Consider the following 27006-nt stretch of genomic DNA (forward strand, 5'->3'; position numbering starts at 1 on the left):
TAAATCCACTAGATCCAGATTTTTATCTGGATCTGGAGCAAATTTTATTTATTCATAGATGCCAGTCACCAAAAATGCCCGCATCTTTTCATCAGGATCCATGAATTATTCCCCGAGAAACCAACCAACCAACAAATGGACCGAGGCAAAAACATGAGCTCTGGGCGGAGGTGATAATCATCTGCACTGAGGCTTCTCCTGCTTCTTGTGCTGAAAATGTTTGACCAAAGTGACGACGTGACACATTTCCTGAAATGTTGATTATTTTTCTTTTTAGTTAATTTTCTAAAGATAGTTCTTGTTTTCTTCTATAGTCTAGGTTTTGTTTTTATTTCACTTCAGATGTTTTTTTCACACCTAGATGTCAGCTGAGTTTAGTGAACTATAGTAGCCTTGTGTAACACACACTCATGAGGAAAACACACACACACACACACACACACACTTCATACACACACATTTTCCCTCCATCTGTGTCGGTGGCTTTCTTGTTTATTTGTCGGTGACGCTGCTGCTCATTGTACTACAGCTGAGTGAAGGTGAAGTGGCGTCTATTGCCACTTTTTCTGCCTCCTCTCCTTTACACACACACACACACACACACACACACTCCTCTCCCTCCTCCATTTCGCCATGTCTCGCTGCTTCCGTCGCCACAGCAACTGAAAGCCCTGGAGGGTGATGGGAGGGTGGGGGGTGGATGGTAGGAGGCTGAGGGGGGCTCGTGCTCACCCAGTTGCCATGGCTATTCCAGCTGAGCGACAGTGACAGAGTGACATCACTGCTGCCAGTGTGTGTGCGTGTGTGTGCGTGTGTGCGTGTGTGTGTGTGTGTGTGTGTGTGTGTGTGTGTGTGTGTGTGTGTGCGTGTGTGTGTGCTGCCCACTCTTGTTCTCCTCTTGTCTTCTCTTGGAGATGTGACACCACTCCGTCTCCTCTTTTCCGTGCGTCTCTACCTCTTCGTACTCTCTCCCTGAAGAGGAAGTGCTGCTGTCTCCGTCTCCATCTCTCCGCCCAGGAAATGGCTTTCCTTCATCCCGTTGCTATGCCAACCGGCTCCAGCCGAGGTCTTGTGCTGAAGTGAGCGTGATAATGGCATTACTCCCACCGTGCTCCTCGCCTCCCTCCACGCCTTCTCTCACCCATCCATCTCTCCACATTTCTCTTCCTCCCACCACTCGACTGTGCATCAGCATCCTGCTCCTCCATCCGAGCCCCTCCAGAGGAGCACAGCCATATAGTGGCTGCTCTTACAGCATCACTGTCTGGCAGGGAGGAGGTCCTTACCCCCCTCCCCCTCCTCCTCCACCACCACCACCATCCCCCTCCCCTCCTCCACCCCTGACACACATACACACACCCCCGTTACAAACAAACCGCTGGGTTTAACGTACAGTACCTCGGCGGAGGCTGGAGGCGTCTCGGTCTTCAGATAATCTAATGGTGCATAAAGGCGTTAGTGTGTGCGTGTGAAGAGCTGCTTTCGGGGAGGGAGGGGAGACAGGGAGATAGAGAGGGAAGGCGGAGGGAGCAAACGTGAGTGAAAGTGTTGTCAGCCATTTTTTCTCATCTTTCGGGTTTTTTTTTTTTTTTTTTTCCCCCCTGTTTTCTGCTTTATTATTGGCGCGCCGCTGCGCTCCGGCTGGAGGTGTGATCGGCAAGTGCGCGCAGAAGAGAAGCAGAAGAAGAAGCTGAAGCCGGCTCGGATAAAAAAAAAAACAGGGGGAGATTCTTTTCCCTCCACCTCCTTTGAGGGTTTTGAGATATTTCTGTGTGAAGCAGCGGGGAGGCTGGAATAAACGCAGGAGCTGGTGCTGGTGTTGGAGGGTGTAATCAGGCGGAGGAGCAGCGGATACTCCCAAAACTGACAAGCCGCCGCCTCCTGCCAGAGAGACGGCGCAGCCGAGGGAGGGGAGAGGGCTCGGATGGAGATGGGGGTCTCCGCTGTGGCATAGAGCAGGTCCGGGATGTTAGATTTTAGCCCGGAGAACAGTTTTTCATTATGAAACCATTAGCAGCATCAGACAGCAATGGAGTCCCGAGCCAGCAAGATAAAACCCCGGTAAGTAGCCTATCGACGTGCAGCGTTTTCTCTCCGTCTTTCTTTCTTTCTTTCTTTTTTATGAGCCACTAGATATGATTACCAGGCCTGTAATGGACGTGCATCGGATTTCTATCGAGCTCCGACAAGATGAATGAACGCAGGGCAGGCCAAGGACGCGACAGCCGCCCGGGCAGCGGCTGCTCACCGCCCCGCCGAGCCTCCGATGTGTGTCAGTGTGTTGTACTCGAAGCGGCCGCCATGTGCTTGCTGTCACTCAGGCGCGCAGACACACGCACACCAAGGACTCTATTGATCTGACAGGCCTCGCCAGATAACCGCTCGTACACATATTTCATTAGAGGAGAAAACAAATGATCCGCCAGGTCGATGCGTGGCCGGTAATAAGGGCGCGCGCACATCCAGCGGTGCAGATGTTTGCGTGTTTAACGACCGACGTCTGCGCCCTCGTTAGGTTTTACGACAATACTTGATTGTAGCTGGCTGTGAAATTACCAGCGCCAGATGTCATTTGCATCGGAGGAGACACACATCGAGTCCAAGCGATAGATCAGGGTGGCTGATGGGAGGTGATGTCATGCGTGCAGAGATGGAGCTGCCCTGAATTCACTCACTCCACCTTTTAACCTCTAGGAGCTGCTACAGCAGAGCACAGAGCCACTAAACGGACCCTTTAGACGAGTGTAGGTGATATTTTAAGGTGTTGCCACCAGCTGAAGCTCCAGTCTCACCCCCCGGTGCTGCTGCTGCTGCTGCTGCTGCTGCTGCTGGTGGAGGTGGTGGTGGTGGCGCTGTCCGTGGTGCTGGAGGCAGCCGGCAGCTCCAGCAGCAGACAGGAGGAGGAGGAGGAGGCCTGAGCTGATCTGCACTTGAACGGTAAACGGATTGATCGGCTGTCAGTGCCGATGGCATCGCTCACACACCGGGACCACACACACACAGACAGAGGCAGGGCTGTGAATCACGTTGATGGACGTTTCCTGGATCGCAGAGCACAGATGCCGAACGAAAAATCACCCTAATATTCCTATAATAGTCATAGATGTGACACTGTTGATGACATATCTCATCCGCCCTCCTGGCAGCCTGTGCAGCTTCCCTCAGGGAGGCCTCAGAGGACAGCAACACCTCCAGTTAACAACCGCTTCATCTAAAACTGTATACCTGCTTATTTTACCGTGAACACGTTTTGATTGAGTTTGCATTCTCTAACTGTTCTGTCATATTAGAGTTCAGTGTTCAGCTGTGATTGTCCATCTGTCTTCTGGTCATTGTCTTGATCAGTCGATTGGTTGTTTCATCTGCAATGTCTCAGGAAAAGGTGAACCATGTCAAGTTGACGTTCTCGATTGTCAAGTTGATTAGGAACCACTTGACACAATTAAGATATGCTCAGTGTTGATCACAGGGTGGCTAGTTAGCTGTCAGCTAGCACTTCCCTCTCATTCAAGAGTCGTTCTTGGCAGGATAGAATATTTTCCACAGCCAAAACATGATGGAAGCTCAACACGATAACGCCTCGTGTTAGAGACCAAGTCAGCAAGTGTACAAAGAGAAAAAAAAAATGTGCAATCATTTAAAATCGGCTCATTTTACAATTGTCTGTCTCTCAGCATGTGGAAATTAGCTTCATAATCAGCAGAAGACGGGGGGACAGTTTGGTTTGGGAGTTTTTTTATTTTGGCACTGATATTCAAATTAATTGTTTCCTCTCCAGATTAGAGCTCTTCTGTCTCTTATATTTCCTTTCTCGATCCTCTCCTGGTCCTCTTCAGTCATTAGAATTACGATTTTGTATTTTCCTACGGTTTTAGGACACAAACGAAGCCCTGCGTAAATATTCATTCAGCCCCAGCAGGAAACTCACCGAGGGGAGAGTCAATAACAGCCACAGGTCTTATTACAGTAATGACATCATCACAGTGGGCTCATGACCATTGGCTGCTATATGTGTAATTCCCTAATTGCTGAACTTTCCCCTGGAGACCTGTGATTTCCATTCACATAGCTGTGTTTTATCTTTACTGCAGTGAGGCACGTGTTGACTTACAGCATCACAATATCATTCATGGCGATTTACGAGGTTGTGATGGAGGTTTATGGCTTTATCTTTTGGTGATAGCTTGGCCATGAATACTGTCTTCTTATCTTTATAAAATTGATGTTTATGTAGTGAGGCTCAGTTTGCAGATGTGTTAGCTTTGCTTGGCTTGAATTAAAAAAAAAAATCAGATAGTACCACTTAAACTGCCTGTTTTCCGTTTATTAACCTGACATTTTGTCCCTCATATCTCTTGTTATCTTGTTAACAACAGGCATTAATTAAAAAAGGAACTTGACAACAAACATACTTTTGAAGATTTATGGATATTTTGCATCCACAAACACACAAAAGCAGGAACAGGCTGAGTTTTTACAGCAACTGACATCTGGAGCAACAATGGTTCTTATAGCAGTGTAGTGGACGGAACTCGTCATTGAAGCTAATCATCTCCTGTCGTCTGACTGCTGGCCTGCTTGGTACTGACCGGTGGAGCGGTAACCAGGGAGGGGAAAGCCCAGAGAGCAAATCAGGCCCATATAATCGGACACCGTGCAGAAAGGCTTTTAATCTCTTGATCCGCGAGGCTCAGGAAAGCGAGAATCAGCCACCATGGTCAGAGGAAACTCTTGGATGTGCCTGCTGTCTCTTGGCTTTCCCAAACTCGCAGCGCTCCATTTTTTTTAACAAGTAAACAAAGTTTAGACCACATGTGAAATGTTAAAAGGAGCTGTGCACGGCTTCAGGCGCTTTCAGCTGCTTGAATTCAGCAAGGAAAATCATTTTGTTGTTGTTCTTTGCTCCATAATTTAAACCTATTAAACCAGCAATTTAGATTCGACTCTTTTCAGCAGAAGGACGAGGCTGTTTCTGAGATGTGTATTGCTTTGTGCATAGTGGAGGGTTTTGTTTATTAGAGCTTGGCCATCCACAATATTGGACATCTAGTGTAGTGGCACAGATTCACCCCCAGCATCTAAAGGCAGTAAAGAGATTGAGAGCCAGCCAGCGCTTCCACCCAGCAATCTAGGTCATTAGGTCTACAGTGTAATTTAAGGAGCGCCACATCTGCTCACATGTAGGCAGCGCTGGGTGTTGTGGCTCGAGCATTAGAGCGATGCCTAATCCTCCTGTGACAGCTGATTGTACGTATTTTCAGCTCGCGGTTCGGCAGAGCTCACTTCATTTGTTTGCTAGGGAGCACTGGATTCAGAGCGAAGGCGTGCAGAGAGACCTGCTCAAGGTAGGACGATAATCACCGGAGAATAACACCGCGGTTGATGTTGAGCGTATAGATTTTGGCTGGTTCAGACTCGGCACATCGATCGCTGCTAACAGTTCACCGTACATGTGCTGCCGCGTCGTCGTGCTTCTGATTGGAAAAGCTTAATGAGTGCGTGTCAGTATTGTTGTACTGGCGTCCATCTTGACCCCGTCTCTTGCATGCCGTTGGGCCGAAGAGGTCAATGGACCACATGCTTATAGACTGAATGGACCGTGGCTTATTGACCAACAGAGGGATGACCTAAATGAGTGGAGAGAAAGGATTAAGTGTTTATTATCCTCTCCCTTTATCCCTTGTTCCTGCCCTGCCCTTTATCCCCTCCTCTTTCGGGGGGAGGGGCCTCTGGGTTATTGGGGGTTTGTCCGGAGGGGGTGGGACCTTCTTCTTCTCTGGTTGTGAAAACCAGTGGGGATATTATTATTGACATGTCGACCAGTTCAGCACCTGGTTGGAAGGCCATATTGACAAACTCCACATGACCCGTCAGTACTCTCAATAATGAGCATATTCAATTATTTGCCCTCTGAGCTCTTTAGTTTATTGAATTTACTGGAATATGTTAGAAATATAGCCGTCTGCTTGACATCGCAGTGCGCTTTGGTTCCCGTTTGGCCATTTGAATTTACAGTATTTCTTACTATTGTACTACATGTAATCCTAGAATTGAATGTTCATCAAATAGAAGTAACCTGCATTTGTTGAGGGTTATTTTTAGCCTCAGATGAATGAACTTTTGCTGCAGCAGGACGGTGTATTTGTGACAGACTGTTTCACAGTGCAAAAGTTTAGCTCGTTCAGGCTTCATCAGGCTCTGGTCAGACAGATGAGACTTGTAGGATGAGTTCATTGTTTGTTTTGAGCTTGGAAACATTGATTAATAAGAAAAATATAGAATATCAACAATATCCTTTAATATCAAGATCATTTATGATAGCATTACTTCTGTTCTTTGACTGCAGGTTGACATTGATACACAATGAGATAGCTGCAGTCACATGGACAATATTCAAACCAGTAGAAATCATTGTTGCACATTCACCTCGTCCACATCATCTGCTGTTGCCCACGTGGGGTTAAAACACCTGAATCCTACTGATGCAGGGGGTTACGTGAGGTATTTCTATTCTGATCAGGCTGTTACTCAGATAATTAGTGGAACATTAGGGTCCTTGTGAATGCAGCTAGTGTTTAATGTCCGGCTGAAGGTAATATTTCCTTTGGAATAACAGTAAACCTGAAGTTTGATTGAAGCCTCAAAGCCACAACAGTCTTAGGACAGATGTCCAGTGATAAATATAAATGTTATAGTCGTAGCTCCAGCATAACTTTACTTCTGAGGTTTGTATTACATCAGATTGATTTACGGCACCATAATCTCTTCTGGTCCTGAAAGTCATCAGCAGGATCGGTGATGAGGCTTCATCACAGCAGCTCTGAACAGACAAAGGGATTCGTCACACTAACACAATAATGTCCAGCCTGTAATAATAACGTGGAAATCAGCTGGAGGCGTCCAGAGTGAAGTGGATGGGAAATAGCAGCCTGAGGGGGGTTAGTGACTGACTGGGCCCTCTGGTCGACCATTTTAGTTAGTGCAGCCAGCCAGATAATTAAACGTGATGGCAATCTTTGACACAGTGTAGTCACATCACACCTCAGTGCCACAGGAGCTCCACTGTCTGGCTCTCAGACTCTCGTCACCGATGTGCTCCGTGAAGAGATATCTTATTTTCTCATTTTCCTCCAACAATCAGCTCAGAAAGGTCTCCAATATCTTGCCACACCTTCTGCCAAATCAATTCAGTGCCACGGCACCTTCGAGCTCTTCAATCTTATTGTGCCCCGGCCTCAAAGGGCAAACCATGAATACTGAGAACTATTTTAGTCAAAACTACTTTGCAGTATTCCAACGTGATAACTGGCAGCGACACACTTTTCCCCCCACCTTTCAAAAACTCTTTAATTAAGCCGTAATGCAGACGAGCGCTTCAGAGGCTGTGACGACAGGCGTTTTCCTAGAGTACGTTCAAGAGGTGACGGCTCAAACCCATTTACTTGCAAATGAACCTCCCAAGATATATTTCCACCCAATCTATTCCATTTTTCATCCGAGTTTCATAGTAATGCCTCTCCAAAAATGATTTGAGGCAGTGTAGTTTGTGCATTTTGACACCCAGACCGCTTCAGAGCTGATATTTAACTTAAACAGCGTGAGAGAAGAGATGAAGATGTCACAGCTACACCAGGATTTACTGGAGCAAAGTTTGTAGTTTTTCTATGAAATTTACAGTCTGGTCTTTATTTACTGGCTCTTATCAAAGCCGGGTTCAGAGTTTTAACCGTCAAACATTCAAAATCACTGTATATTAATGAATTCTTGTTTACTTTCCACATCCGGCATCAAACGGCACATAAATAAAAAGCTGTAAAGTGACTGTGTAGATGTTTAGATTGAGCTCTGATACCATCTGATGAATGAAGCAACCCAGTTAAATCAGCCACATTTGACTTGTAGGTGTAAAAATATAATATTGATGATCTTCCACAGCCAGAAGTGGAGTTGAAAGCGGCTCAGTGCGGTCTCCCTGCTGAGTATCAAATATATATTGGTAAATAAAACATTTTGCCATGAAATATTCACGTCTGTAGACCCTATGAACCAGTTTACGCAGTTGTATTAAATTCATAATTCAGCCCTCTGGCATTCCAGTCAGATTTGATGAGTTTCGTACCAAAGATGCTCGATATTGTGAACATTTAGAATAATGTAGAAAATGTCTGTGGAGATAGATTGTAAGCATTAATAATTGTTTACAGATGGTTGATGTGTTTTTAGTAAAAAAAACAACAACAACTATTTACATTTGAAGGCATCAGAGTAACCTTTGTTTCTAGTGTTGCTCAGTCCTGTATCGAGGTTCTCCGTCTATATATTTATAAAATAAATGCACTTGCATCCAGAGCATCAAGTTATATACTTAAAAGCTTGGCAGGTGTATTGTGACAGGAATATTATACAGTATACATACATATATATACATACATGTAGATGAAGAGACAACACATCCTTCAGATAAACCTCTGAATCTGTTGCTGCACTAACAGCTTTATTTGTTTGTGTGTTATTCATCTGAGACGTCAGCAGGGGGTTTCTGATGAATTTTACATTTCAGGGTCATCTCCACTGAGAAGTGGGTTGGCTCATTTACGATATAACTAATTACAGCACGGCTTTCTAGTACTTTATACAGTATGAATTACTCAGAGGGGTTTTCCCCCCATTACTGCCTGGTGTTCATTTAGGTTATGCGAGTTGCGTGCGTTAATGAGGGAGTTTCCTTGATGTATGCAGCGCTTCTTCTTGTTAGTTTACTCCGTTCCCAAAAAAAGAAGCTCCAGTGCTGATTTCACGAGCTGTAAAAAATGATGTGACCCGAGATTATGAACTGTGATGTTGTGGGGTTCATGAGACCTGTCTGACTCTGATAAATGACAGCAGATGCAGTTAAACTCTAAACGTAGAGGCAGAGACTCTTTAATTCAGTCCTACATTCTGTAAAATTTGATATTTGTATTTGACTAATTCTGTGGAAGTCGGATGATTTAATTAACACCTCCTTTTTTCTGCCTCTCCGTCGCTTTGATAAGAAGTTATGTGTAAAGTTGAGCTCTTGCAGAGGGACTAATTAATATCTTTTGTTCTGTTAACATTGTATTATCACAGCTGTGAAATAAAGATAATCCGTAGTATTCATGAGCAGAATTGAGTGTTTTTAGGCTATTTTCCAATTAAAATGAACAGGGCAACAGTTTCTGTAGTTCATGTATAAGTCACATGTAAATAGACCAACATATTTCTTACAGCAGCCACTGTTCAGATATTAAGCTTAACAAACAGTATTAGGGCAGTGATTACTGTGTCCTCCATAAAATATGAAAATAAAGAAATACAGTAACATCCGAGTTGTCTTGACACTTCACATTCAGACCAGCTGAAGCGCTACATGCTGCTGTTGTGTGTTTCCACATGGCTGGCAGTCAGCACGAGTGTTAGCGTGAGTGAACCAGTGGTGGCGGCTGAGCTGGCTGATACTGACCATCTGTGTGTGTGTCGTGTGTGTGTCGTGTGTGTGTATGTGCAGCTCCCCGCAGACTTCAGCAGACTTCACCTGGCCGACGGCTTGCACCCACAGGTGACCCACGTCTCCTCCAGCCACTCAGGATGTAGTATCACCAGCGACTCTGGAAGCAGCAGCCTGTCAGACATTTACCAGGTAAGGACGCCCCCCACTGGAGCTGGATCCCCAGTTTGGACTCCACCTGGATAGTTCTGTAGGTGTGACGTTTGTCAACTAGAAGATCGAGACATTAAGTTGGTTGTACATGATTAAACCTCCCCAAGTCTAGCTAGCTGTAGTTCGTAGATTATTAGCTTATTGTATTTATTTTCACTTTGAACCATGAAAATATGCAAAATGTCTATTTATTCCTTCCTTCCCTTCAATCCTGGTCTTCAGAGACCCTCCTGCACTGCATGTTTTAGATGTTTACCTGCTCCAACACACCTGATTTGAATGATCAGCTCGTCATCTAGTTCTGCTGAAGCCTGATCACGACTCATTAATTTGAATCAGATGTGTTGGAGCAGAGAAACCACACGAGCTCATCCACAACACAACATCCACAGAGAGTTAGTGGAACACAGCCGCTGATAAAAACAAGGGGATTATATATTTTTCTTTCTTTTTGTTTTTTACACACTGGACTTGGATCAGTACCTGGTACCAGTTAATATCAGTATCAGAAACGCTTGTGGAGGTCCGGTTTCCTACATGTGATGTAATACTGAAAAAGAAAAGTTAACTGTGTAATGTTGAATCAGCTGTTAGATAATGTTTCTTATCTAATCTACACGGATACATTAAGTAAGTCCAGCCGTTTTGTTCCAGAACGTTGACGCTCTCCTTGGTGAAATGACAGATACACCTCAGGGACATCAGGTTAGTCTCGTTAAGTAGGACACGAGAATTTGGGAAAGACTGTAAAAGCTTGGCAGACAAATGAGCTATAAGACACTAATAGGACACTGTCGCTGCTCAGCGGGGGGCGAGCAGACAGGCCGGCGGCTGCGAGCAGGTGGTCCAGCCTCCATCCTGACTCCAGCTCTGCGCCTCTCATCGCCTCAAAGAAAAATACAGAGCTCCCGGGGAGCAGTGACGTACAATCTGCAGTGATAAGGAGCACCTTTAATGCTAATACGGTGCAAAGACGAGCATGTTTTTCTGGTGAGAGTGTGACCAAGGTAATAAATAAGTAACGCTGAAGAAAGAATAAAGGGGAATTTTAGAAATGTTCCGTCAACCTGACCCCCCCAGAGGTAAATAAAACACCATTCAGCTCAAAGAACACACACACACACACACAATCTCGTGACTGTGGACTTGACCCAAACCCTGCAACTAATCCTCTTAACACAGAACACCCACCCTATTGGCTCCTAATGCTGTCACCTGCTGTGTGCCTATTTGTGTGTGTGTGTGTGTGTGTGCGCGCGGGCTCCAGGGCTTCAGTCAGACTCACTTTGTGTCGTGCGGACGTCTTCTTGGTGTGTGTTTGCGTGCTGCCATGGCATCAGTTCAGAGAGTTTGAATGCAGCTTCATGACTGCGTGTGTTAGCGTGTGTGAGCGTGTGTGTGAGCGTGTGTTAGCGTGTGTGTGAGTGTGTGTGAGCGTGTGTTAGCGTGTGTGAGCGTGTGTGTGAGTGTGTGTGAGTGTGTGTGAGCGTGTGTTAGCGTGTGTTAGCGTGTGTGAGCGTGTGTGAACGTGTGTGTGAGTGTGTGTGAGTGTGTGTGAGTGTGTGTGAGCGTGTGTGAGTGTGTGTGAGCGTGTGTGAACGTGTGTTAGTGTGTGTGAGCGTGTGTGAGCGTGTGTGAACATGTGTTAGTGTGTGTGAGCGTGTGTGAGCGTGTGTGTGCTTGTGTGTGTTGGGCCATGCTGAGGCTGGCTGGGGCAGGTTGAACAGGCTCTACTGTCCCCAATCTGTGATCCTGGTCTTTGAGCCATCTGCTAGCAGCTCTCTTGATTTCTCTCTGAAACACTCTGTCCTGTCTCCTCTGCCTCGTCTCCTCTAACAGCTTGTAATCTACCTGTAGCAGCAGCTGCTCTGGATACGAGCGCTGAATCTGCTCAGACACGCTGCTTTAACTCGCTTTGTCTCAGTCTCAGTGTCACATGTGATCAAACTTGTCTGCTCAGCTCACTGGTGATCTACTTACTGTTCGTGTGTGTGTGTGTGTGCTACATCTGGATTATCTGTTGTATGAAAGTATTTTCTCGTGAATGTTTTCCAAATCAGAGCTGAAACAATACGTTGGTTGATGTGATCATTAATCTTAAACTATTTATATAATCTTTTAATCGTTTGAGTCCTTTTGTAGAATAATGCCAATCATACCCCACATTTGAGGACTTTGTGTTTTATGATTGTAAACTGGATATTTTAGGGCTTTGGACAGTTAGTTGGATGAAACAAGCAAGTTTGAGATGACATTTTTGTTGGAGGCATATTTGACATTTTATAGACCAAAGGATTGATCAAATAATTGAGAAAATAATGCCTTGATTATCCGATAATGAAGAAAAGCCATAGTTACAGCCCTGCTTCAACTCAACCATGCATGTAACTGTTTGCATATTCATGTCTCTGGGTTGTGATCAGTTTAAAGTTTTATTTGATAAGTTCTGGAGGCCTGAAGAACTAAAACAATCCAGTAATTGGCACGAAAGTCTGGACAGAAAATGATCTAAGATTATTTTGCAGAAATATTTCTATTTCCCTCTCGTCTTAATCATCTTCTGACTGCTCAGGTTTATCTCAACACTGCTCGGGGTACTGCTGCACCGCCCCTGTAATAAGGATTAAGTGGAAGTTGTTGAATAAAGTCGATAAGTTGATTTTTACTTTTATCAGCTGGTGTGCAGGGCTGAGCTGCTTCTGATCACAAGCCCTCCCTCTCTAATGTTGAGTCCACTCACACTCAGCACACAGAATTAAAATGTACAAACATTAAAAATGGAGAAAATGATTAAAATTCATCTCTTACTATCCCAGTGTACCCACCATGAGTCCCCAAACTGTTTGTTTTATGCAACATTACTTTTTTATCGTTAGCTAAAGTCGCACCCTGCAGGTTTAGACTTAATAACGTGGTGTCGTAGATCAACAGCAGCGCTTGTGGTCGTTCACTCGGGGAGTTTTTAAATAAGCAGATACCTTCCTGTGGTCTCTCTACACTTGAGACCACAGGAAGTTGATTGCACAAGTAAATGAAGTGGTGATTTTTTCAGCATTTTGAAGCGGTGCAGAGCGGGTAGACGCACAGATGTTTGATGGGCAGCAGTCGATGGTCCACCGTGCAGCTGTGATCTCACACCGCCTCCGTCAGCCGCCGCAGCTGAAGCATCCTGTGAAGAGTCCCACATCGCTCTCACGTCACCGGCAACATGGCGCACTGTTTTGTTATGAATAAATCATGAAATTGGTCCTTCAGAAGGACTTTGAAAGCATTGATCCAAGAATAGCCCTGATGAAATATTAACAGCACCTGACTTGCCCACTGACTCTTAATGCTTACTGCACATTTATGGATTTTTGATGCATAGGTGACACGAAAACGAGCGTGCACACGAATACAAAGGCAGACGGGCAGCCGGTGTTTAAATACTGCAGACTGGCTCTCAGATATGGACGAGTCCGCTCCGTGTTTTTACAACCTGTTACAATAAAATGAAGTCACTGAGGCATCCATGAAGGAATACGCATCCTCACACAGATTTATGTCTCATGTTCCCCGAGATATTTACTGCAGATTACGTGTGGTGATCCTGTCTAGTGCAGTGTCCTCAGTCCATCTGTAGATAATGAGCAATTAATATTCAGCTGTTTGTGGTTTTAGGACAGAAGGCATCCAGAGAATGCTGTTAAATTTATGGAAGAAGTTTTTGTTTATGATATATTTAATCTTTGGATGAGATAAGCTGCTCCCTTCACCATCAGAAGGACTCGTACAACCAGATAATCTGGCCCGCCCACCAGGGTGTGTGCACCGGTGACGCCCAAATGGCCACTCAGACAGAGGCCTGAATCATTGATGAGCCTTTTGCACATGGCGTTTAAGGAGAAATGACATAGGGTTCCAGTGAGAGACCAGGCACGGGGACTCTGAAAAATTAAAGGCAGGCTGACAGTCTGGGAGGTGAAGATGCGTCTTGCTCTGGGATTTTGTGGACAATTTGCAAAGGCGACCTTTTCTTCTCTTTCTGTTAAGAAGGTTGGGCTTCACATCGAGGTAAGAAGGTGTTTCTGTGTTGTGGCGGTGAAGGACGCTGATGCGTTTAGTCCCTTTGGTTTGTGAGAAGGTTTCGTGTCTGTGAGCATGAAGCAGCAGCAGCGTGGCTCCTCTGTCATTTACAGAGATACTTCCTTTGATGATAGCAGAGGAACTCCATCAGTATCACTCTGCACAAGTAATTACATTACTTTTGCTCTTCATCTTGATTCATTTTTCTCAGCTCCGCTCATATTTCGTCTTGTGCTTTCAAAGAACAGGATCTGGCTGCGAGGCAGGCGGTGGAGTTTGCTGGGTGGGGGAGAGGAGAGGAAAGTTGAGAGTTAATTAGCTTGTTACTATGCACAGCAGACTGTTTGGTATGCAGTGTTGACGCCTGTCTCTCTCATACTGTACTGAACATCTCTAATCTATTTCATGAAATGGGTCAAATGTGCGCAACAGTTTTACAGAGGCTCCTTTTTTATGTGGTTGGGAATGCACAGTGTTGATGTTTGTACTATAAAATGATTTCAGCAGTGTGTGTGTGTGTGTGTGTGTGCTGTGAAACCTGCAGCTCTCTGTCTTCATTATGCTGAGTGTTACACTGGCTGTTTACAAATGAGTTTACTCTGTCTGAGTTTTGACAGCTGAACACGAGTTCGGTCACTTGTGTCGTCAGCAACTACCAACAATTTATTCGCATTTCAGGAACGTAGCTGACAAACCAGAGTATTGTTTGTAATGAGCAGGTAGGTAGACGTAGATGGACACACCGGTCCAACTGGACATTTTGCTGTTTGCTAACTGCTGACGTTGGATGGAGACACCAGGTCCCTCACCCTGCTGAGCTCAAAACGCAGATAACTGACTCATTTCTCACCTGTTTACTTGTTCCAGGCCACAGAAAACGAACCAGGCGACATGGACCTCAGTGGCTTGCCAGAGACGGCCGTCGACTCGGAGGAGGACGACGATGAGGAGGACATCGAGCGAGCGTCCGACCCCCTCATGAGCCGGGACATCGTGCGGGACTGTCTGGAGAAGGATCCCATGGACAGAACTGACGATGACATAGGTGAGAGACCAGTCAGGGGCTGTAATGTGTCTCAGTACATGTTGATGAATCACACTATTATAAACTCGGCGTTTACTTTTAAAAATATCGTGTCTATTTCTGTGCACGCCTTAGAGTTGCATCTTTGCTCGATTTCTTGTCTGTTTTCAAAGATATCAGTGAAAAACACGAGTAGCATTGTTCCCGGCTGAGGCTGCACTTCCTGCCCCAATTTTAGAATAATTCAAGTGCTCTGTGAAGCCACACCCGCCTCTCTTATTTAAATCGGTCACAATAAATTTACATTCGTCTGAAGCCTTCCCCCTCTCTCGTTTACGATGTAGCTTTCGAGTAATTCTCAAAGCCACATCAAGCTCGCAGTATCATATCCCTTAAAGCCATGACTCAACTCCAATGATAATGATAGGCATGTTTAAAAAAACAAGTACACACTCTGTCAGAGCTTAGCTACAGATGTGGACTGGGGGAGGATGATGCTCTGGATGCAGAGAGCGAGTGCCAACCATTCTCCCCCTCCCCCCTCTTGGCTGATTCCCCCCCGCGGTACACCCCTCCCTCCGCCGGCAGGCTTTTCTAGGTCACTCCGGCACATCCTCTCGCCTCACCTCTCCCAGCACATTAAACTTTCAGTGCTTCCGCAGCTTCACACACGACGCTGTTGCCATGCCAAGCACAGGTCAGCCCGAACGCCAGACTGCTGCTGCTGCTGCTGCTGCTGCTGCTGCTGCTGGCCGGGAGGGGAGAGCGGGTCGGTCGATGTGGAGAGAGAGGAGCTCAGTGTGGCTGCAGAATGTCTTGGATAGTACAAAGTGTTTCCCTCAGTGACACGCCCAGTCCAACAGAACCAGTATTAAAACCATTCACTGGGATGATTAAACAATACAAGCCCTCATGCAGGAACATTGTAGTTTCAAGGTTTTCAAGATCAGAATTACTCTTGATTTCAAATGAACTGATCATCGATATTCTAACATTATCAGGATATGAGATGAATAGATTTTGGATGTTGTTACGTGGTGATGTGACAGAGGTGTTGCCATGACAGTGAAGTGATGTCGTGTTCTGAACAGACTGTTCTACTTCTTCTAATACTTGATTTTATCCAGTTAGTCATTATATCATATTATATATCACATATATCATATACATCACATTACTGATGATTTTACATCAACAAACTCATCCTGTTGATATTTAGTTTATGTACAAATAGTCATCTTACAATGTCACAGTATTGATATCAAGGTATATGATGAAACAAATTGTGATATTTTGATTTTTGAGGGGATTTCAAAGCACGGAGGTATGAAATGAAATATATCTGGATTCAATTACTTTATCGAAAACTGCTCGATTATCGACATGCATCCACAACGTGTTTCATCGACCCAAACACAGCGGACTGATCCTGGACCAGAACTGAATAATCAAAACATGTAATTAAGGTTAATATAAACAGCTGGTAAAATGAACTGCATGACAAAGTATAATACTAATAATAATGTTTGTTTGGGTGAAAAGGATTTCTCGAACTTCATTTTATCAGAGTTGCATTTTAGATGTGATGATAAATGTTTCTGGAGTCTGGAATATTTTGGTTCAGGTACCTTGAAAGTGCTTGATTATTATTCACAGTGCAGGCAGGTGAACAGATTGTGTATGTGCTGCTTAAAACAACAGAAAATAGCATTTAGCACCTCCCTGACAGTTTTCACTATATTCACTAGACTCTAGTCTAAAACTGCTCACAGTGAATTCTGTGGGTTATCATGAGTAACATGGAAATTGTTTCTGAAAGGTAAATTGCTTTTCTGTTGTTCAGGTGTCATGTAGCAGCAGCAACAGAGAATGAAATGCAAGTAACGGTGTTTTAAAAATTGTGTTTGTCAGCAGAAATGGTCACTCCAGCTTTTCAAACATCAGGATTTGCTGATTTTCTTCACTGTGAATGATAGTAAACGGTTCATATTGGAGTTTTGAACTGGTGGTCAAATAAAACGGGTGAGAAGTAACAAGGAGAGAATCAATACTCGCAGCCTTAATGTCATTTTTGACACTTTTGGCCTTAAAAAAAAAAAAGAAAAAAACTTCCATGCAACATGTTTCATGGGTGGTCTTTGTGTTTAACTCGATCACACTTGACGGAGCAAGAAATACAATTTTAGATTCAGTGTCTGTGATTGAATTCTTTCTCTCACACTGAGGTCATTGAGTGAAGTGTCAGCAATTATTCTTGGCTCGCCTTGACCGTTTATGTCAATGCTATTGATATTTGGCTTTATGTCCTCCTGATAATGATTCCTCTGTTGGCTCTTGACTGTGGCGATGATCCGTTCTGATGCTCAGCCTGCAGCTCGTGCCTTGTTGGCTGAAGCGAGGGCGCTGCAGGCCTGCCAAGAGCAGCGCTGCCTTGTCCTCGTTCTCTCCTCTGGGTGTCAAGTCGCTGGGTGTTTGCTCTTTTTTTTTCTAAACCTCCTCCTCTTCCTCCGCTGTCTCTCCTCTTTCCCTCTCACAGAGCAATTACTGGAGTTCATGCATCAACTGCCAGCATTTGCCAACATGACCATGTCAGTGAGGAGGGAACTCTGCGCCGTCATGGTGTTCGCTGTGGTCGAACGAGCCGGCACCATCGTTCTCAATGATGGAGAGGAGGTGTGTTACTCAAGCACACAGCAGCCCTGTCTCGTGACCTGCCTTTAATTCTGTGTGTGTGTGTGTGTGTGTGTGTGTGTGTGTGTGTGTGAGAACCGTCTCACCCCTTCACACCAATGAATCTTTCTTCTTCCATTTGATGTTTTTTTCTGCTCTATTAAACCTGAATGGCGGCCAGCCCTTATCAGCGAGCCTTTCCAGGATCCCTTAGGCAACTAAAGCAGGCATCACTTATTCTTTGTGTCTCTGGTGAAGACACGACACGAGTTTCAATGAAGACAATTTGCTCAGTTTTTGCTGTGATGCACTCAAACAATGAAGAGCAGACATTGCCTCGAAGGCCGGGACACTTAAGTAAATGTGCGGCTGTGGAGAATTCAGGGTTCACTGAGCGTATTGTTGCTGTTGGGGAAAAATATGGGAAACTCAAAAATGTCTGCTTTTCAGGAATTCTTAAAAACATCCTTGTTGTTGCTTGAAAAGGATAAAAGATATGTTGAGTTTATTGCAACACATCCTATTTAGCTGTAATAATCCACTTCCATGGCTGTATCCCTCTGAGGAAAGTGAAACAACCATCTGTCAGTGCAGCAGTTCCCCTGTACTGTCTGCATATGCTTCTTCTTGGTAAATAACTTTGACTCATTACGGGACACCAGCTGCTGGGAATGTTCCTTTACTAAACTTAATGTGATCTAAACAAGTTATTGTTGTGTTTCAAGTGTTTCCTTTTCTTCCTCCGACATCTAACGACTCTAATCGTGTGTTTTGACTGCAGCTGGACTCGTGGTCGGTGATCCTGAACGGTTCGGTGGAGGTGACGTACCCCGACAGCCGGACAGAGATCCTGTGCATGGGGAACAGTTTTGGGGTCTCACCAACAATGGAGAAGGAATACATGAAGGGCGTCATGAAGACCAAGGTGGACGACTGCCAGGTAGGATCTGGTTGTAAATGACTGATGAGCGTTATTAGTCCGCTGGCTGATTCATAACAACAAGCAAGAAATATCTGTTTCAGCTGCTGTTGTCTGTCTGGGATCAAATAAATCAATCAATCAATAAATCAGTTGTGACCCAGATGAATATTCTCATAGTTAAAGACGAGTCAACTTGTCCAAGTCTAAGCTTCTGTTTAAAGCGTAATTATCCGTTCAGAACCTCCCCGTGTCCCTGATGTTCCTGCCTAGCATCAGTGGGTTACGGGTCGATTTCATCAACATCTCAGTCTGAAAGCAGAGCACGGCTTTGGTTCTGACCCGCTCCCACTCTGTTTGACCTCAAGTACAAACTTGCTTTGTGCTACAGCATCCACTTAAATGTAAGAAACAAGTATTCTGAAAGAGAATAGGCCAGCTCATGTAAGGATCACACTATTTAGATCGTGTGTTTGATCAGAGTAAAGTACCGAACAGAGAAGTAAAGTCACTGAAAGTCTTTTAATCATGGCGAGCCGAGCGCGTCAGGCTCAGTGGCTGGGATGAGAAAATCTTTGCTTCTAATCAGTGAAAAACTGTTTTCATAATTTATCACAGGGGATAGTAGTTTGGTGCGATGCAGAGTCTTTCTACACAGCTGTTATCAGCTGTATTGATTCAAATTTGAATTAAGAGGGTCCAGTTCCAGAAATATCATCCATGTTTAAAGATCCCTTCCAGATATGTTTGAAGATGTATAGAGAACTCTGCACTTTGACTAGTAAAATGTTTTTGATGTGGTTTTTCCACAAGAAGATTTCTATGATCTTGTTGAAATCCTGTAAATGACCTGTACATCATCTCTCTCATTAAATGATCCTGGATCTATGATTATGTAAATGATATGACAGTTAACTCGATGCCTTTACTTCAGCAGGATAAACATATTTTATGATTTTGTGTCAAAAAGTATTAAATCTCTCTCTAATCCTTGTTTCATACTGTCCCGTCCAGTTTGTGTGTATAGCCCAGCAGGACTACTGCTGCATCCTCAACCAGGTGGAGAAGAACATGCAGAAGGTGGAGGAGGAAGGGGAGATCGTTATGGTGAAAGAACACCGCGAACTGGACCGCACCGGCACCAGGAAGGGACACATCGTCATCAAGGTGACCATCAGTCTCTTTACAGTCTCCTTAAACCCGAAAATGAGATAAATAAAGAAGATATTCTAAACCGATAATGTTACTTTAAACCTCAGGGCACATCGGAGCGTCTCACCATGCACCTGGTGGAGGAACACTCAGTGGTGGACCCCACCTACATCGAGGACTTCCTGTTGACCTACAGGACCTTCCTCTCCAGCCCAATGGTCGTGGGCAAGAAGCTCCTGGAGTGGTTCCACGACCCCAGTCTCAGGGACAAGGTACGGGAGAAGGTGCACCGTATACCTGCATGAGCTCAGAAAGTGATTCAAATATTAATCAGAGACAGAGACAAGAAAATGGAGGCTGCATAATGCAATTACACACAAGTGAACGCATAATGACTCGCTAACGCACTTAGCAGAGGGTTTCTGTGAGCCCAGAGACGTTTTTATGTCAAAACTTAAACTACATAATGCACAGACGTCTAGTCAGCCAGTGAACTGTGAGCTGACCTGTGCTGCTCATGTGATCCTCCAGGTTACACGGGTAGTCTTGCTGTGGGTAAACAATCACTTCAATGACTTTGAGGGTGACCCTGCCATGACTCACTTTCTGGAAGAGTTCGAAAGCAATCTGGAGAAAGAAGTAAGTGTAACAGCTTCACAGGCGAGAGCGCCGGCGTGTACAAATGTATTTACTGCACTTTTCCTCACGTTTGTGTTGTGTTTTCTTTCCAGAAAATGTGTGGGCACCTCAGACTGTTAAATATAGCGTGCGCTGCTAAAGCCAAGCCGCGGCTGGTGACACTGACCAAGCCGTCCAGGGACTCTCCTCTGGCCTTCAGCCTGCTCGGAGGTCAGGAGAAAGGTTTCCGCATCTTCATCGATGCTGTGGAGGCAGGCAGCAAGGCAGCAGAGGTCGGCCTTAAGCGTGGAGATCAGGTGACATATCTTCATCCTCACCACTTTTAATATCTTTGCATCACATGATTGGTGTGAAGTACACTTTCACTAGGTTAAGGTCTAATCTGAACACATAGAGGGCAGTTTAGTTCAGTTTAGTTTATGTCAGACAGCATCCACAGTTTCTGCTGTAAGAGTTTTTCTGCAGGTTGTTAAAATCTTCGGAGTAAAAGTATAAAAGCAGCTGCACGTAGTCACAAAAGTTAAAGTTCTTTATGTCTGCAGGCTACAATTGTGAGTAGAAATCCCTTCTGTCACACAGGCCAGAACTTGATTTGCTCTTTTTTCTCCTGTTGAAGTTTATCTTTCTTGTAAAATTGGTTTTACATTTCCTCTAACGACCATTAAAAACGTTCTTTAAAAAGTCTTGAATTGAACTCCTCAGTAGCGGCGGGTAGCCCGTGTTGGCTTTCGCTCCTCGCAACTTGACTTCTCAAACATTTTCACACTCGGCAGTCTTCAGGGCTTTAAGCAAAGTCCCTTAATCCTTGAAACCATCTTGAGAGTGTCTGGATGCGAGTTAAGCCCTCTTGACTCCAAACATCCCCTGCAGCTGTTTCCCCCAAAAGGAAGCGAGGAAGCTGACTTCCTTGGAAGCATTCACTCTCTCACACACGCTCACACCTTCCAGTTTTTAGCAGCTTCATTTTCTACCATCATTCGCTCATTTCTGAGCTTTAGTATTAGTGCCATTTGTTCAGTCATCGGGCCATTAGTGGCAGTAAACTCCAAGTAACGTCTCGTTAATCGCTGCTGATCCCAAAACATGCATTTAGTCTTGTAAGTCAGTGTTGGCCTCTCACACACTGAAGCAGAGGATGGCCTGTAGAGGTGATTTCCTCATCCACTGCAGAGGAAGAGGCCGAGGCTGATAGCAGATTGTGTTGAAAGGCAAATATCCGGTTCACATTCAGAGGTCAGGCTGTTGAGGCAGAAGCAATTTGAAGGTGACACGGGACGCATTAATGTCAAAACCATGTGTTGGACTAAATGCCATGATGTAAAACATGCCAGAGGAGTTTATGGCCTCTTTGTTCACAGGATGAAATAAGGAGTTGGGAGCTCGTTACCTGTAACGAGTTCAGGGTTTATCGGTGACAAATGAGGCAGAAAACACATTGTTGTTTCTGTGTATCCACATGCAAAACAGGTTGCTATAGCTTCACCTCAGTGTCTGAGTGTGAGTGAGAGTCGTCCACTTAACCAAACAATGGCCTGATTTATTTATTCCTTCTTCTGTCTGCAGATCTTGGAGGTCAACGGGCAGAACTTTGAGAATGTCCAGCTCAGCAAAGCCAACGAGATCCTGAAGAACAACACCCACCTGTCCATAACTGTGAAAACAAACCTTTTAGGTACAATTCCTGGCTATGAAATCTTGATAATAACTATTGTGCGCTACTTTTTATCCATCCTGTCATGTGTTGCTGTAAAGTGAAGGTTTACCTATTGAATCGGTGGTTCCTCTGGTTCAGGACCCCACAGGCCACAGAGGATTAAAGGATGTGTGGTGAGGGGGCGCAAGAGTTTTAGAAGTAGAGGAGGGCAAGAAAAATCTATATTCTGTTTTCTGTTTCTGAATCTTTGCCCTTTTGTGTGCATGATTTCACTTATTCAGCACTCAAAGTCAAGAGTCCTTTATTTTAAAAGGGTTCTGAACTGGTGTTTTAAATCAATTATGGTCAGATTCAATAATTCAAACCACCCTGGGTCCAATTATTTAATGAAAGAGACAGAGGTGCTTAAAAAGTAAAAGAATGACTTTTTGTAGTAATTTCATTAATACAAAATATATTCATTCCCCATGACCGAATGTTTCTCTCCTCCCTGTTTTGATTCAGTGTTTAAAGAGCTGCTAACCAGGCCAGAGCACGACCACGATTTGGACGGCGAGGAGGAACACGACAGAAAGAACGGCGCACCCCACCTCCCGAAGATCGGAGACATCAAGAAGGCCAGCCGCTACTCCATCCCCGACCTGGCGGTGGACGTGGAGCAGGTGATGGGCCTGGAGAAGGTCAGCAAGAAGGCGAAGACCAACACGGTGGGAGGACGCAACAAGCTGAAGAAGATCTTTGACAAGACGCTCACCAGCATCCTGCCGCCTAAACCGTACAAGTAAGAAGAGCTTTTATTATCGAGAAAATAATTGTATCCAAATATAAAAACCGGACGAGATAACTGGCAATATTTAAAGGATACTTAATAAGCCAGCATACTTTATCTATTGATCTGCCAGTTATTTTCATGATTAAGTTTATAAAATATCAAAACCTTGAGAAAAATGCTCATCACAATTTCTCAAAAACTAAAGTGATGTCTCCAAATAGACCAAAAACCAAAGACTCTTCACTGACTCTCATAACGAATCCTCCAAATTTAAGAAGCAAATATTTGACATTTTTGTCTGACAGATGACTGAAATGATTGTTTATCAAAATTGCTGGTGCTTCATCTTCTTGCGATCATCTCGTAGGTGCAGCTCTGATCTGAAAGGCCCGAGAGAGAAGATGTAACATCAGAGTCAAAGACAGTTTGCAGATTTCCTTTAGTGTTCGATGAAATCGTCTGCTGTGAGCAGACAGGAAGCTGTGATTTTGTTTTTTCTTGTGATTGCAGCTGATTGGGCTGTTTGTCTCGACTTTTTGCAAATTGTAAAAACTCTTTTTTCATCACATTGCGGCGCTCTGATTGATGGGAAGCGATTGCACAGTGTGACTGATCAGTCACTCGCTGAGCTGAATCAGGCAGATTTTTACTGATGCCTTCGCAGCCGTTAGCTGATAATGACTCAGAACATTTCTACATTTTAACTGTGATCCGACTGAGAGGTTCAGATAAATACTGAACTGTAAGTAAGTTTGTGAAAATAACTTTTCAGTGTTTGTAACTATTCCCTGGTGACAGAATGCTTCTCAGTCAGTTATTTTAATGTTCCAGCTGATCTCAACATGATATTTCTTCTCACTGACACAAACTGAACCTGTCGTCGCGCCGCTCTCTCAGTATCAGGTGTGAAATGTGGGTGTATTTCTTGCAGAATACAGTCGATGCTTTGCAGAGCCAGAGGCGTCTGCAGCTTCCACCTCCTGCCCACACTCATGTCGCCCCCTGCCTCTTGTTGACAGAACTGCTGTCTCACCCCTCCCGTGCTCTGCCTCCTGTTTCCATAGTGACGTTTGCGTGGGCCAATCGCAGGACGACAGCATTGTGGGGATGAAGCAGTCCAAACAGATCCCACCACCGCTGCCCGTCAGTGGAAACCTGTCGTCATCAAACCCAGACCTGCTGCAGTCTCACCACCGCATCCTGGACTTCAACAACCAGCCTGGTGTGTGTCTGACTGCTGAGTGGGCAGATCGTAGCAACACGTCGCCCATATTTCATTTTGTTAAACGTCTGATGAATAAGATCTAAAAAAGAATGTGTCGAAATTGAGCGTATTGTTAAGGGAGTCTGGTGACTTTCTCCACAAAAGTAGTTTTCGCACTGTATTTGTCAAATTTGACATATATTCTTTATCAGATTTGATGGAAATGGTGCCTTCAGTTTAAACGTCACGTTCAAACAGCTGCCTGGAGTTTAGACAGACTTTAGACACTGATGCAGCTGCAGACTGACACTTTTTACAAGGAACCATCTTAATGTTTTGTATTTAATGCTGAATTAGTTAGACAGTAAGTACACACCAATGATTTAAAATTCACTGCAGCTGTTTCACAAAGTGGGGATATCGTCATTGAATGTTCAGCACCGACATTCAGAAATGAATTTGTGTTTGTTGTGAAGTGAAATTGTGTCGACTTTTCATTGATAAAATGTTAAAGAAAGCTAAATGTAAAATATATAAATGTAATTTTCAGGTGGTATTTAAATCTTAAAAGTAACATTATCACACTGATGCAACAACGTTTTAGATCCTTGTTGCTGTAAAGAAATCCTGATTTAATCTACCAGCTGCATAAATCCAGTTGTAGAAATTTGCTCTCTATATTTCCATCTTTATTAACTCCTGTCCATCACGTGTTGTTTGTGCTCTTCCAGTCCCGGTCGTAGTCAGTGAGTATCTCATCTCACATGATCCTGCTTCTCCTGCCACAGTCCGGTCTGTCAGTGCTCAGCCTCTACTGGGTTTCAGACGTACAGAGATCAATCAGCTTCTGTGCTGCAGTTTGTAACATAAATTCAGTTAAACTACATTCATGCTTGTGAGCGCTAATCGAGTGAAGCTAACAGCACTGCACTGACTCCAACCTCAAATCTTCTGTGGGCACATGGGTGTTGATTTGTACTGGAGGTTTTGGGTCTTCTGATCTGTGGGGTCGGGTGTCAGATCAAATTGATGAATGATGCATCACAATCTAAAGATGCTGGTGTCTTAATGCTCCAAGGGGAATCTGGGAAGACAGACTGGCTGTTGATAAATCTTGGACAACATACTACAATCATTGCTCTTCCATTCTCACATCTCACAGTAACAACAAAGCTAATGAGTAAGCCGTTAACCTCACTGCGTGTTTTTACATCCCCAGATATGTCGGATCAGGTGTTACGAGTCTTCAAGGCGGACCAGCAGTCTCGATACATCATGATCGGGAAGGACACGACCGCTAAGGAGGTGGTGGCCCAGGCTATCAGGGAGTTTGCCCTGACTACAGCAGCAGACGCTTATTCACTGTGTGAAGTGTCCGTCACACCAGAGGGCGTCATCAAACAGAGGCGGCTTCCCGACCAGCTGTCGAAACTGGCCGACAGGATTCAGCTGAGTGGAAGGTAAAGACGTCCTCACCTGGATGTGCTTTGTTTTCCTTCCTTTCCTCATTCTTCTTCCTCACGAGTGTTGTTCAACAGATTTAACCTCAATAGGACCATCCACTTAATACCAATTCAGATAAAAATGAATTAAGGCTGCAACCATTTTCATCATTGTTTCAACTTTTCTGATCTTTTTGGCTATAAAATGTCAAATAAAACACAATTTATTCTGTTTAGAATGATATCAGATGGAGAATAGAATAAATCTCACATTCGAAAAGCTGAAAGCAGAACGTGTTTGTCACTGTTGAACAGTTTGAGTAATAAATCTGTTAATATGAACTTAAACTGACCTGAAAAACAAACCTCTATCATCAGATACTACCTGAAGAGCAACATGGAGACGGAGACGTTGTGTTCAGACGAGGACGCTCAGGACCTCCTGCGAGAAGGCCAGATCTCTCTGCTGCAGCTCAGTACAGTGGAGGTGGCCACTCAGCTCTCCATGAGGGCTTTTGAACTCTTCTGTGCCATCGAGCCCACAGAATACATCGACGACCTGTTCAAGCTGCGCTCCAAGACGGGCTCGGCCAGCCTGAAGCGCTTCGAGGAGGCCATTAACCACGAGACCTTCTGGGTGGCCACGGAGGTGACGCGAGAGCCGAACCAGCTCAAACGCATGAAGACCGTCAAGCACTTCATCAAGATCGCGCTGCACTGCCGCGAGTGCAAGAACTTCAACTCCATGTTCGCCATCATCAGGTGAGACCGAAGGACTTCTGCAGAAGTGAATTAGTGAAACTGATAAACTGATGTAGCATAAACGTGGACTGTGTTCTTCTGCTAATGCTCAACACGTCTCCCCTCACAGTGGTCTGAACCTGGCTCCAGTCTCCAGACTGAGGGGGACGTGGGAGAAGCTACCGAGCAAGTACGAGAAGCTGTTCGGAGACCTGCAGGACCTCTTCGACCCGTCAAGAAATATGGCCAAGTACAGGAATGTCCTCAACAATCAGAACCTCCAGCCGCCGATTATCCCCCTGTTCCCCGTCATCAAGAAGGACCTCACCTTCCTACATGAAGGTACCTCACATGAGAAATGACAATATGCAAACACATGCAGCCGATTCCACTTGTAATGTGGTTGTACTTTGATCTGTCACAGAGACAATAGATTCTCACAGGAAACACGTAGGAAAGAGAAGCTGACTGCAGTTTCAGCTGTGGCTCAGATCCCATCAGAGATTTAGCTTCAACAACCTTTAGCTTCCTCCCATTGATGTCAGCTATCTTTTATTTTAGTTACTGCAAACTGGACGAGTAGATTTCATTTGAAATCCTGTCTGTCGGGTGTATTAGGTGTTGATTGCTGCAGTCCTGCTCTGTTTTGTCATGTTGTCTGTTGTTCACTCTCTTTGTCTCTCTGTTTCTCAGGCAATGACTCTAAAGTGGACGGCCTGGTGAACTTTGAGAAGCTGAGGATGATTGCCAAAGAAATTCGCCATGTTGGTCGCATGGCCTCCGTCAACATGGACCCGGCCCTCATGTTCCGGACCAGGTAACACACCTCTCTTAAAAACGAAGCCGGACATGAGATTAACGATCCTTCACCCTCTCTGTAGGACCAGTAGGCTCTCCACTGACTAACCAAACCTCTGTGGGGTTAGCCGGTTCACATAGATCCAATAAAGATTCCTGCATCACGCTTTTCTTTCAAGCAGCTGTTCCCTCTGGCAACTGCTTCCTCTGGCAACTGTTCCCTTTACACATTGTTGGCATAAGA

At 44.7% G+C, this 27006-nt stretch overlaps 1 protein-coding gene across 17 annotated transcripts in view; it reads left to right on the top strand.

Annotated features, from left to right (window-relative positions):
• rapgef2 (Rap guanine nucleotide exchange factor (GEF) 2) overlaps window positions 1-27006 on the top strand; it is a 110053-nt gene that overhangs the window by 71873 nt on the left and 11174 nt on the right. For 9 of the 17 annotated variants that reach the window (XR_005071059.1, XM_037076670.1, XM_037076658.1 and 6 more), the window contains 16 exons: window positions 9530-9661; window positions 14615-14792; window positions 17308-17444; window positions 18223-18381; window positions 19375-19527; window positions 19620-19784; window positions 20044-20151; window positions 20244-20447; window positions 21715-21823; window positions 22310-22586; window positions 23642-23799; window positions 24513-24527; window positions 25001-25241; window positions 25602-25985; window positions 26095-26306; window positions 26658-26781. Coding sequence is in view for 16 of the 17 variants with exons in the window: in XM_037076670.1 (XP_036932565.1) it covers window positions 9530-9661; window positions 14615-14792; window positions 17308-17444; window positions 18223-18381; window positions 19375-19527; window positions 19620-19784; window positions 20044-20151; window positions 20244-20447; window positions 21715-21823; window positions 22310-22586; window positions 23642-23799; window positions 24513-24527; window positions 25001-25241; window positions 25602-25985; window positions 26095-26306; window positions 26658-26781 (2756 nt within the window). In the remaining variant the exon portion in view is untranslated. Of the gene's footprint in view, window positions 1-1699; window positions 2062-9529; window positions 9662-10345; window positions 10388-14614; window positions 14793-17307; window positions 17445-18222; window positions 18382-19374; window positions 19528-19619; window positions 19785-20043; window positions 20152-20243; window positions 20448-21714; window positions 21824-22309; window positions 22587-23641; window positions 23800-24512; window positions 24528-25000; window positions 25242-25601; window positions 25986-26094; window positions 26307-26657; window positions 26782-27006 lie in introns of those variants that run through there. The other 8 variants (XM_037076660.1, XM_037076666.1, XM_037076665.1 and 5 more) reach the window with 5 other exon arrangements.

Source organism: Acanthopagrus latus, chromosome 18 (assembly GCF_904848185.1).
Source record: "Acanthopagrus latus isolate v.2019 chromosome 18, fAcaLat1.1, whole genome shotgun sequence".
NCBI classification, from domain to species: Eukaryota; Metazoa; Chordata; class Actinopteri; order Spariformes; family Sparidae; genus Acanthopagrus; species Acanthopagrus latus.